Source organism: Chiloscyllium punctatum, chromosome 25 (genome assembly GCF_047496795.1).
Source record: "Chiloscyllium punctatum isolate Juve2018m chromosome 25, sChiPun1.3, whole genome shotgun sequence".
NCBI classification, from domain to species: domain Eukaryota; kingdom Metazoa; phylum Chordata; class Chondrichthyes; order Orectolobiformes; family Hemiscylliidae; genus Chiloscyllium; species Chiloscyllium punctatum.
This window is the reverse complement of record NC_092763.1, coordinates 63,085,188-63,098,329: the sequence shown is the minus strand read 5'-3', so window position 1 is coordinate 63,098,329 and position 13,142 is coordinate 63,085,188. Positions and strand designations below refer to the sequence as shown.

General features: G+C 37.9%; 1 protein-coding gene across 7 annotated transcripts in view; it reads right to left on the bottom strand.

The window, feature by feature from the left end:
- The window catches only part of atrx (ATRX chromatin remodeler), a 245,380-nt gene that overhangs the window by 105,105 nt on the left and 127,133 nt on the right, over positions 1-13,142 (bottom strand). For all 7 annotated transcript variants that reach the window (XM_072595413.1, XM_072595410.1, XM_072595412.1 and 4 more), the window contains 5 exons: positions 10,159-10,255; positions 6,469-6,672; positions 4,550-4,691; positions 2,822-2,931; positions 808-954 (listed from right to left, as the gene is read on the bottom strand). In XM_072595413.1, the coding sequence (XP_072451514.1) occupies positions 808-954; positions 2,822-2,931; positions 4,550-4,691; positions 6,469-6,672; positions 10,159-10,255 (700 nt within the window). The remainder of the gene's footprint in view (positions 1-807; positions 955-2,821; positions 2,932-4,549; positions 4,692-6,468; positions 6,673-10,158; positions 10,256-13,142) is intronic.

The window sequence follows — 13,142 nt, the reverse complement described above, 5'->3', positions numbered from 1 at the left end:
GTTTTTAAAACACCATAAACTTGTTTTAACCTAATTTAGCAAACTCATACCACAGCAGCCTGTATCACTATATTTCTCACTCCAAACACCATAACTTAAGCTTCTAACAGACATTACATAGGGAGATGGTGGCTTAGTGAACTAGCAATCCAGAAGCCTAGGTTTAATTTCTGGAGACATGTGCTCAAATTCTACCATAGCACAAATTCAACAAATAAATCTGGAGTTGAAAGTCAGTCAGTAATGGTGACCATTATAATTAAACGATAGATTCCAAAATGTCATCTGGTTCAACTATGTCTTTTGGGGAAAGAAATGTGCCTTACCTCGATTGGCCTACATAACCCCAGATACAAATGAGAGCAACTTTATATGGCTTCTGAAAGAGCAGTAACCAAGCAGTTCAAGGCAATTAGGAATGGGTGTCAAATGACGCCCTTGCCATAGTTCAAATAGAGAGAGATAAAAGTCTCCACTCCATTCTCAAATTTTCGTTACCTACGTTTTGCTTTTAAAAAAATTTAGACTCTCCATTCCCTTTTTGTCTTCCAACCCTGCCACAAAATAGTCTTGAAGGACTGAATGACCTGCAGCTGTACCAATATTTGGTGACAAGAACAAGAGAGAAAAGATGCAGTAGGCTAGGTAGAACATGGCTACAGCTTAAGTGATGGAGGTCAGAAGAGAATAAAACTAAACCAGGTTATTGTAGGGCTCACTATACATTTTAATTTGATGTACAGATAGAGCCTATAAACTATAACTTCAAAAACCCAAGCTTGATAGAAAAATCCAAGTATACAGTACCTCTAAACATTCATCATCGTCCAGTCCTTCCTGCCATTTGGAAAATTCATTAATCCAATTAAGAACTGTATTAAGTGGACAAACGATTAAGGCAGTACTGAAGTTCAGCTTCTCAGCCAACAACATAGTATGCAAGAAGGTCACCACCTGCAACCAAAACATATAAGTTGTATTTCAAAAAAAGTTTACTGTAGCTTTGTAATTGTTTTCCATACCAACACATAGTTTAAGTGCACAAAAAGACAACAGAACAAATTACACCAAAAGGCTCAGATTTACTAACAGGCCATTTTCGTGGATGTGGAGCAATTAGCTTTAAGGTTATGGATACTAACTTCCTAAAACGGTTGAAAAGAACTTAAAAAAATGTTCAAAAGGTATGGGTTAAGAAACCCAAAACATTAAGTAGATCTTCAAAACTTAAATTGATATGTTGAAATGGCTGTGATTAATCACATTAAGTTTCTGGTAAAGTCACAGGATACAGAACACAATTATGGAGCCGAGGGCAATGTATATTAAAGTACAAATCTATACTTACACATTCAAGTATCAGTTAATAATCTGAAGAATCACTGAACACCTTACAGTAGTACCATGAGAAACAGACTATTCAGAAAGATCAAAACAGGCAATTTGACAAGCAGCATTTCTGGAATCCCAACCAAGTACAAAGTACTTCACTGAACAGTCTAATGAACAATTCAATTAAATGCATTCTTCTGAAGAATTTTAAGACCTTCGCCATTCACTCAATGATATATTCTGGTTGTGTGCGCCACTACAATGCACCAATTTTTCAGTTTTTGTCAAGAGTGGACAAATGTGCTTCAGCAGCTCAGATCCATACAGACGGAAAAAAAAAAATCTGTCTTTCACACTTGTAATGCAAACTGATTGCAGTTAATTACCTCATACATGCCTACCCATACTATCGAAAAGTCTGGATCATAACAGCATGGCCAGACCTATTTCAACATTACTGGACAACTGATTGAGAAGTGGGTGCTGACACTAACATTCTATTTTGAATGTAGACCTGATTACATTTCAGATTCGTAAGAGTCATCAAAAAAAATCTTCCCTGTAAATTGCAATTGATTGAACTGTTCAATTCTAACATTATATCTGAACTTAATTTTTTAACGTGCGTTTTATATTAAGGTCCATCCCCCACTTTTCACAGCAAAAAGCTAACCTTATTCACAACAGATGAGCGGTTCCACATAACTAAAGCTGTTCTTTCCCCCTTCATCTGTTGCTTCAGTACACCACTTCTGTCAGGAAGCAGAAAGAAAACCACCTTTTCAATAGTGAACGGAGGTTTATTTTGAATAAATTTGGCCGATTTGCCACAAACCAAATATTTGTCTGTTTTTCAGAGGAAGACATAGTGAATATGGTATTTCAACCCCATGTCTACTATTTTACTAAAGTGCGTTTCTTGCTGCCCTTTCACTGCTCCTCTTGTGACTGACCCACTTTATTAGTATATCTAGAAATATTAAAAAAAAATTCTGATGTTTTTTGACATAAACAAAAGGAATTTTGACTTCATTCCATTTGTAACCAATATCTACCATTCTGCACTTACATGCACTGTCTGAAGAAATAAATCACTTCGTTTTATACTCAATGTTATGATTATGAACACTTTTTCACTGAAACAGCGCATACTGATTTCAACATTAGATGCCTGAACTCAATTTGATTGAGTGCATACTTCCAATATGAAACATTGCTGTGTGTTAAAGCAGATTAACTCATGTTTCATTTTTTAGCTGCAAGATAATGTTTCCCTGTGGGAATGCTACAGCAGCAAACTTCCATGTTAAAAGACATATCGCAAAACACTTAGTACGCCATGGACCCACAGCAACCTTGATAATATCAAGAATGAGATTCTTAGGAATTTTACACTTTTTGTAGGAACCAAAGAGTTTGAAAAAGTTGCAAACATGCATGATGTTTTATCAGCTTCTGTGCTGAAGTTCTTTGCAGGCTAAGCCCTCACCTGTAGTGTCTTTCCAAGTCCCATACAGTGTGCCAAAATGCACCCAGACCCATTCTCCTTCAAGGCTTTGCTCACTGATTCACAGCAACAATCCCACATGAATTGCACACCTGCAAAATAAACATGAATTTTTAATATCTACATAACTTGAAATCAAAAGTGAAAAGTTATCAAAATGTCAATTTTGGAAAATGCGCATTTTATTGGAATATGAAGTAACTGAATCTGCAGCTATTGTTAAATGTGTCTCAAAACAGAGAGAGACCATTTGTGGAACACAACAGTTTCAAGCATCAACAGAAGATGACTCAAGCACTCAATTCCAAAATTAACTACCATTGGGTCAGCAAGATGAGATTCTTTGGAAAGATCTGTGACAGTAGATTTCAGCACGTGAAGCACACCTTAGACTGCTCTCATACAGTAGAGCAAACCCAGCTGCATGCCTAGACCCATTCATGTAGCTTTAGGTCAGTCCAATTAGGTGGTCAATTGTCAAGATGTCCACTACCCTCCTACGATCCTGATAAATGTCTCAGCAACTGTCTCAAGAGCAAGCTGACAGTCAACCTGTTGGTGTCTATGTACATGGATCTAAATGTTACAGTGTCAACTGAGTCCAGTTATCCAAGAAATCCCATAGCAAACGCAGGTTGAATGAGTAAGCACAAACTGTCATGAAGGAAACGGACAGGTGTACAGAGTGTCATAATTTCAACATGCAAATAAACTATGAAACTTGATTTCGCTCTTTAAAATGTTCTTCCAATGCTGCTTGCAGAGATAAATTGTCGAGAACCTCAGACAACCGGACAGAGTAAAGAGATAATATGTTGGTGCTGAAGCTCCCACAGCTCAGTATATCATAACTATATGTGAAAGTGCTAAGCAGAAGGCATTGGTTACTGGAATTAGCTTCAGGCTGAACTGGTTGTTAAATCATAACTTCCTTCTTTTACATCTTTGTCTTCATATGGATTTGCTGCCCATTGCCCTCACCCGGATTTTGGAAACAAAGTTGTGCTGTATACAGTAGACAATTTACCTAGACCCTTTTACCTAATTTACCAACCTAGCAAGGGGCATAAACAAATCATCTATTTGTACATTATTTATCTTAATGAATTACTTCATGACAATTTAGGTTGTATAATAGATTCTTTGCACCTATGATCATTACCCTATTTATTAATGAGTTCAGGAACAAAGAGGCCTGACCCACAAGAGTGGGTCAGCACCAAATTGTATAGACAAGAATGCAGAAGAGCAGAGTGACAATTCCCCACTGCAATAGGCAATGCATAACACACCATTTGTCAGAAACCCACATGCAGACTAACTGATGTCATCTCTGCTGATTCAAATGCAGACATGTGGTGATTCCACAGACCACAAGGAGTTCTATCCAATACTTTGCACCTCCCCTGTCTTGCAGAAAAAAAATTTGTCTTCCTTTAGCATTTGCTAAGCATTTTTTTCTACCCATCAGATAATGTTTCAGCCCCACTCATTTTGTGGAAAACATTACATTCATTGATTTTGTGCAATGAATTTTATATTGGCTGATGCCTATTGTAACATGGATGGATCCAGTACTATAGAAATGCAATTGTATAATGACCTAGACAGCGATAGGAAGAGCTAGTCTTTCAGTTTATAAAATTAGGTACATGTAAAAACTATCAATTGAGGTTTTACTGCTAGACAGGATATGAATACTTGACTTACCATCGACTTGATGAGGCTTCAGCTTCCTCACCAAATTTCTATGGACCTGGACAATAGATTCATTTGTCTCCTTGTCTTCATCAAGGACTAGTTTAGTGGTTATTGGACATTGCATTGGTGACATATCTTCAGACACAACCTGCTGTAAATTTTTAATGAAATTTGGACAATTCTTAATTTTGGAGAACATACACAAATTATCATTTTGCATGCTGCTCACAATGAAAGGTCTTTGGTGAACCTGTTTGAGAATTGTGTAGCTATAATCCCAGAAGTAATATTGGGGGGCTTATGGATCATGTTATTTAATAATACACATGTAAGCAAACTGGTTAACTTTCTCCCCACAAAAGGTAAAGGGTTATATCATAGACAAACCAACTGGCCCTTCAAAGCTTTCTACAGCAGTGGCAACATTTTCATATTCCTTCACTGGATTTGGCAGGATACAAGTCTTCAGCTAACAAACATACATTACAACCAAAAAAAAAGGAAATTTTGTTTGTCAGTTATTTCAAAATAACCTCCTGGAGCAGCATTTTCAAACTGATTAAACATGGGAATTCTTGGAATTAAGGTCATGAATCCAGTATTTTTGAATGCAAATTTAAAACAGACAGTTATTACTGCTGTTTGCAATCACCTCAAGTGAATTTACTTTGCCCACTAGTTATTCAAAGATAATGAGATCCCAAACATCCACATTAAATTCAAAAGGGGATGTACAGTAATATAAGTATACCATTAATTGCAGTCAGCATGCTCAGTTGTGAGCTGCTTTACTAGAGAAAATGTTTACTCTTCGTTTTGGCAAGCAATGCTGCACACTCTTAAATCGAGTGAGCTTAATTTATTGTCAGGAAACTATTTTCACAAGTATCTTGTATTTCTATAGATGGAACTGCTATATATTCCTCAGTATTTCAACTTCACACTCATGCAGTGATCATCAAGTGTACAGCATAGTCTCCTCCATGTGCCAGTTATGATCTTGAAAGTTGGTAACTCATACATGTTAAAATCTACCTACAGGCATTAAGAGGAGTATTTGGGCAAGTCGCAGCACCCATCAGTGATGATGTTTCACTGTTGTTTCTTGGCCAAAGGGATCTCAGTATCAATATTTGTAGGAAGTCTTTCACAAAGAAAAGTTGAAAATAACACTTGCCCCATATCACTGATGACAATCTACTCTTAGCTGTCTACATCTTGGAACTACAATTTATAATTTCATACAAATAATTTCAAGACAGGCAAGTTCAATTGTGCAGTTCTTCCGCCAAAGCCACTTAGTTAACACTTGCATAACATATTTAAAATTAACTTCATTATAATCTACCATATGTCTGAAAACAGACACTTCATCTTCTATATGATTCCTCCCTATAATTGAAAAAACCAAACCACAGTACCTAGAACTAGTTTGTTACTTCATGACAATATATAGGATTAATGCTTTCAAAAAAAAGTAGATAGAAGACTAATAAATTACAACTTATTTATACAAGAAACAGTTGATTAAACTTTATTCCTTCATTTTTTTTTCTCCCCCATTTCAACCAATCAATAACTGTGAATTTTGTTTAAGAACCCAGTAATTGTTAAGCTGAATACAGCTCAATGAAATATTCACAATTAAGCATCTAATTCAAAATAGAAAAGTTTCTTCTAGATCTTGACTAACTTGTATTCCTTAAGAAGAGCATGCAGTAGTACTCTGCAATAAGATGTCTTTAATGCCTAAATTATTATTTACTTGGACTAAGTGGAAAAAACTTTGAATGCACAGCAATTTATAGCCGAAGGCAGCACAAAAACAAGAAATTAATTACAAGCAATGCTTTTGAGTCCCTTCTATCTTACAATGATCCATAACTATGCCAAATACATGAATGTGCATATAGAAAATAATTCAATACCTCTCGCAACTTTTCTCTCTCTTTTTCTCGATCAGCGATGCGTTTTCTTCTATCTTCCTCTTCTTTCAAGGCATTTTGAGTTTCTGTACGTAAATTTCCATCTTTCAAAATCTTTCTAATCTTCTTCCGACCTTTTCCAGGGGATTTGGAATCAATATCATTGTCATCACTATCACTGTTACCCTCATCTTCTGAGTTACTTTGCTGAAGGATAAAAAAAGAACAGGATCTAATTTGATATGCATATATAAGAACAATTACAACATATGAAATACACTTGGGTAACAGACAGAATGGAAATGTTCTGAAAACTAATCACCCAATGAGTGTCTGGTGAACAGGAAACTACAACATTAGCAGCAAGCACAGTATATTAAAAAGTACAATTGATTGTTAGAAGTACAATCATTGTTTCAACTGGAAGGGTGTTTGGGCCCTTGATGGTAAGAAAGTAGGTAGTAAAGGGGCAACATTTCCTGTACTTTTACAGTGAGTTGGTGTGGGAAGAGGTAGGAATGGTGGGTAATTGAAGAGTGCTCAGGTTGTCAATGGGGAAGGTTCCTTCAGAAACAAAGGGAAGAGGAGGGATAAAATTATATATTTACAATCACAATGGAGATGCAGAACATTATATGTTACATTTAGGATATGTTATGTTGGGACAGTGAGCATTTAAGAGGTGAGTCACACTGATGAGACATTAGCCAGTTTAGAATCCTACAGAATGTTTGGTTTTGGAATAAAGCCTCCCCATTGGGTTTCAGCAAACAACGAACCTCTGTTCTTTAGTCCTGACAGGAGCCTAGTAATTGCCCAATACAAAACAAGGAGATGAAAGTGATTTTGTGTTGAATTCAGAAGTTGAAGTGCAAGGTCAGAACAAAATGGCAAATATCCTGGGCTTAACTTAAACATTGGCTTGGCTTCAACTGTACTGTGTACAGTTCTTGGTACCACAATTTAGGAGGGATCTGAAGGCTTCTTCAATGGTGCAGAAAAGATGCACAAGAACAATTCCAGGGGCTAAGGCCTTCAGTTAATTACAAGGTGGTGCGTGGACAGCGAAGGAGGTTACCTCAGAGTACAACAGATTCTTGAACAGATGGGCCAATGAATGGCAGATGGAGTTTAATTTAGATAAATGTGAGGTGTTGCATTTTGGAAAGGCAAATCAGGGCAGGATTTATACATTTAAGGGTAAGGTCCTGGGGGAGTATTGCTGAACAAAGACCTAGTAGTAGTGCAGGTTCATAGTTCCTCGAAAGTAAAGTCTCAGTTAGATAAGATAGTGAAGGCAGCATTTAGTATGCTTTCCTTTATTGGTCAGAGCATTGTGCAAAGGAGTTGGGAGGTCATGTTGCGGCTGTACAGGACATTGGTTAGGCCACTTCTGGAATTGTGCGTGCCATTGTGGTCTCCCTCATATCGGAAGGATGTTGTGAAACTTGAAAGGGTTCAGAAAAGATTTACAATGATGTTGCCAGGGCTGAAGGGTTTCAGCTGTAGGGAGAGGCTGTATAGGTTGGGGCTGTTGCCCTGGAGCATCAGAGGCTAAGGGATGACCTTATAAAGGCTTATAAAATCACAAGGGGCATGGATAGGGTAAAATAGACAAGATCTCTTTCCTTGGTTGCAAAGCCCAGAGCTAGAGGGCATAGGTTTAGGGTGAGAAGGGAAAGATTTAGAAAGGACCTAAGGGCAACTTTTTCACATAAAGGATGGCGCCTGTATAGAATGAGCTGCCAGAGGAAGTGGTGAAGGCTGGTACTATTACAACATTTAAAAGGCATCCGGATGGGTGAATGAATAGGAATGATATAGAGGGATATGCACCAAGTTACGCAAATGGGACTAGATTAATTTAGGATATCTGGTCAGCAAGGATAAGCTGGACCGAAGGGTCAGTTTCAGTGTTGCATGACTCAAATAAATTGCAATAGCTAGGATTATTCTCAAGAAAGAGAAGGTTGATTGGAGATTTGATATAGGTGTTAAAAATTATGAATTGCTAGAAAAAAGGTTCTGAAGAAGGGTCACTGGACGCAAAACTGACTTCTCTCCACAAATACTGCCAGACCTGCTAAGATTTTCCAGCAATTTCTGCTTTCATTTGATATCCAGCATCTGCAGTTCTTTTGGTTTTATATTAAAAATCACAACTGGTCAGAAGAGAGTAGATAGGAAGAAACTGTTCACCTTGGCACCAGAATCAAAAAAATCAAAAGTGTGGAACGGGAAAAACACAGCAGGTAAGGCACCATCTGAGGAGCAGGAGATATGACATTTCGGGCATAAGCCCTTCATCAGAGTGTCCTGAAGGGCTTATGCCTGAAACACTGACTCTCCTGCTCCTTGGATACTGCCTGACCAGCTGTGCTTTTCCAGCGCCACCCTTTTCGACTTTGCTCTCCAACATCTGCAGTTCTGCTTGCTCCTAGCAGAGGACACCAGTTTAAGCAGAATGAAGAACGAACCAAAAACAGCTGGGAGAAATATTAAAGGAGGTCTGGAATGCACTGCCTGAGAAGATGGAAAGCAATTGTGACTTTTGAGAGCACAATGTATAAATATCTGAAGTAGTGTAATTACAGTACTAAATTTTTTTGGGGTGTAAGAGTGTGGACTGGCTGACCTGATATGATTGGCTGAATGACATATTTTTGTGCTTTTACCAGTCTGTTGGGCTAAAAGAAACCACTTCATGTTTCTAGATGGGAGGAAAACAGTGACAGCAGTGCACAGGAAATGGAACAGACCATTTTCCAAAACATCCACTCCCTGCACCAGTGATGCTCAGTAGCAGCAGTATTTTCTAAGTACAAGATATACCGCAGATATTTGTCCAAGATCCTTTGATAACATTTTCAGGCTCAGTGGATTAGCCACAAGAAATGCAGGGTTACAGGGATAGGGTAGGGGGTGGGTCTGTGTGGGATGTTCTTCGGAGCGTCTGTGGGGCTGAATGGCATGCTTCCATACTGTCGGGATTCTATGAGTCTCAACATCAAGCGAGGAAAGGCCATAACTGTTGGCCAGCCAGTGATGCCCACATCCTGCAAATAAAGATGCTAAAAAAGGCTTTGCCAATTGTTGTAGGGGTAAGAGGAGAGACACTCAGGGAGGAAGGAAGCCATATGGGCAGTTTTGATATCAAGATTGTACCACCCAACAGCTGAAAGCTGACAGCAAATAAGACAGAAGATGAAGAAGAAAAGGAATGAATCAGAAAAGGACCGTGTGAAAACAATGACAACTGGAAATCGGAAGCATAGATTATTAAAATTTTTAGATTTGAGCAACATGACGAAATTACAATGTAATTCTAAGTGATAAGGCAGAGGGATGAGAGAAGGGACTGGAACAAAGATAACAGTCATGTCCCTATAAATTATTTTGCATTGCACTGCATTCACCAAATAATGGTTGTTTCCAGAACCCCTTACCTATTCAGTTTAAATGGGAATAGTGGCTGTCATGTCTACAAGTGAAGAAATGAGAAATGTTTCAAAATTTGAACTGATTCCTCTCCAAAGGATTGTACCAAGGAAACAACAATATTTGGCTATTACAATGGGGAACTTGCAGGATTTTGTTTTTAAACTCTAAATGCCAAAACCAAAATTGAGTAGCCATCAGTCCAAAACAAAATGGAACAGGGTTTAGTGTCACAATTAGGATCTCTTAAAATACCTTTTCACTTGATGAGTTTTCTTGAACTTTAATTCGCCTTCTTTTCTTTTTCTGAAGGTAGCTACGTTGATTTTCCTCGGCCTCTTTCTTAGATGCTCTGCATACAAAATGTAAAATTATATATTTAACTTTGCTCAAACCTCTACTTTAAGAGTTACAATGGTAAATATTTGCTCCCAAATGACAATTACTCTACTGATTCCTCCAGTGGAAAGTGTGCGCCAAAATTGGTTGAATCAATAGTAATTGGTAAAAACACAAGAATTTCATAAATTTGAAATGGGATCTTTTCCAGTATAAGGCAAGTAATATCCAGAATGCCTAAAGCATCCAAATTATCAAAGTTAAGAAAAAAGGTTTTGTAACCACGGGCTAATACCATCTATGGTTCAGTATCATTCACTGATCAACTATCGAAAGGACATACGTGGAGACGTTACATAAACTATAGGAACAGGAGTAGGCCACTCACTCAGTCTATCGAGCCTATTCCATATTCAATTAAATCATGGCTGATCATCCACAGCAATGCCACTTTCTCATACTATAGCCATTTCTCTTAATGTCATTAGTTTCCAGAAAACTTTTAATTTTTGTCTTGTATGCAATCAATGATTGAGCTTGCACTGAAATTCTCTATTCCAGAGGACAAAAATTCAACATCCTCTGCATGAAAAAAAATCACTGTAACTCAGTTTTAAATGGTTTACCCTTTATTCTGAGATAATACCTCAGTTTTAGAATCACCAGCCAGGGAAACCCCTCATCTACATCCATCTTGTCAGCCCCAGGAAGAACTAAGTTAGAATAAGGTCAGCCCTCATTCTTTGAAACTCTAGGGAATTCAGACCCAGTCTTCTCAAATCTTCCCAGTAGAACAACCCGACCATTTTAGGGATTAATCTGGTGAACCATTATTATGCTTCCTCAAAAGACAAGTTTAGCCCTCCTCATAAAAGAGAGGGCAAAATTATTTATAACACCTCAGGTGCTACAGTACCGTGGTTGCACAGAGCTCTAGAAAGACTAGTTACTTCTGGATGCAAATCCTGTGATGAATGCTAACGTACTATTTGCTCTCCTCATTGTTTGCTACACCTGCATGTTAGCTTTTAGTGATTCATTAACAAACACATCCAGGTTCTCTTGTGACACCAACACTTCCAAGATGGCTTGGAGAGGGTGGACGCTAGGAAATTGTTTCCGTTAGGCAAGGAGACTAGGACCCGTGGACACAACCTTAAGAATTAGAGGGTGAATTCAGAACAGAAATGCGGAGACATTTTTTCAGCCAGTGTGGTGGGCCTGTGAAATTCATTGCCGCAGAGTGCAGTGGAGGCCAGGACGCTAAATGTCTTCAAGGCAGAGATTGATAAATTCTTGATGTCACAAGGAATTAAGGGCTACAGGGAGAATGCGGGTAAGTGGAGTTGAAATGCCCATCAGCCATGATTGAATGGCGGAGTGGACTCGATGGGCGGAATGGCCTTACTTCTGCTCCTGTCTCTTATGGTCTTATACTTAGCATTTCTGATTTTTCTACCAAAGACGAAAGGTTACCCACATGGTATTCCATTGGCCATACTCTAACCCCACCACAGTTTGTTCAAAACCTCAAAGCCTCCTTGCATCTTCCTCAACTTGCATTCCCACCCAATTTGTGCCAACAGCAAATTTGAAAACATAACAATTAGTCTCTAGATTTGGATCACTAACACAGATCATTAACAGCTATGGACCTAGCACTGCAACTTGCAGTACCTCACCAGTAACAAGTCTGCCATCCTCAGCATAATCCATTTATTCCTACTCTAATTTCTAACTATTAACCAATTCTCAATCCATGCTTGGATTTCCCCAAGCCAGTGCACTCTAATTTTATTTGCTTATCTCTAGCGCAGGATGCTATCAAAGCCTTCTAAAAAATCCAAATACAGCATAGCCATTTGGTTCATTTATGAATACTACAAGCAAATCCTCAAAAGAACTCCAACAGGTTTGTCAAACATGAAAAACACACTGACCAAGCCTAATTTTATCATTTTTTACCCTGAATGCCCAGTTATTACATCCTTTATAAGTGATCATAAAATTTCTCTACTCAAAGTCAACCCAACAGGTCTGCAAATCTCTGTTCTCCCTCCTCTTCCTTTCATAAACTGTAGGGTTACATTTGCTATTTTCTAATCCTCAGCAATGTCTTTCTAACTTTTTTCATTAGCTACAGTTGGTTGTTATGCCTCAAAAGAATGCCTGTTTGAGGCTGTGAAACATGTCTTGAAAAAAAAAATGAACAACTGCCTATCTACAGCCACATCTTCTGGTGCATTATCGCAACATACCATAGCTATCTTATCCTTCATAACTTCCTCTGTGCCAAGATTCTAGCTTCAGAATGAACTAAATTGCATTCAAACTTAAATGGAAAATTCTGTATTACGATCACTATTTTCTAAAGGTTCCTTCATAGCAAGGTTTTTAATTAGACTTTGCTCATTATATACTAAATCAAAAATAATGTGATCCCCTGTTGGCTTCATAGATTAACCTTGTAAACACTCAAGGAAATTTACCTTCTAAATAATTAGTGCGGATTTGGTTAACCACTTGCTCTGCTGTATTACCCATGCTACATGCACAATTTAATATCTTTATTTGTCACAATATATCAACATTACCACTACACTTTGACGGTCAATAAATAACTTCTCTACGTAAACTGCCCCATTTTTAAAAAATATAGCTCCACCCAAACAAATTCTGTTTTTTGTTCCTTTGATCCAAGATCCTCTTTTACGGGAATACTGGTCTTGTTCCTTAAGAGTGCTCCTCTACCTCCTTTTCGCCTGTTCCTCCTAAATATGGAATATATTTGGATATTCCATTCCTTGTCTCGACTAATCTGTGGTCACATCTCAATTATGGCAATTAATAATATCCATTTACTTCAAACTGCTCATTGTAATCAGCAACAGTTGTTAAAC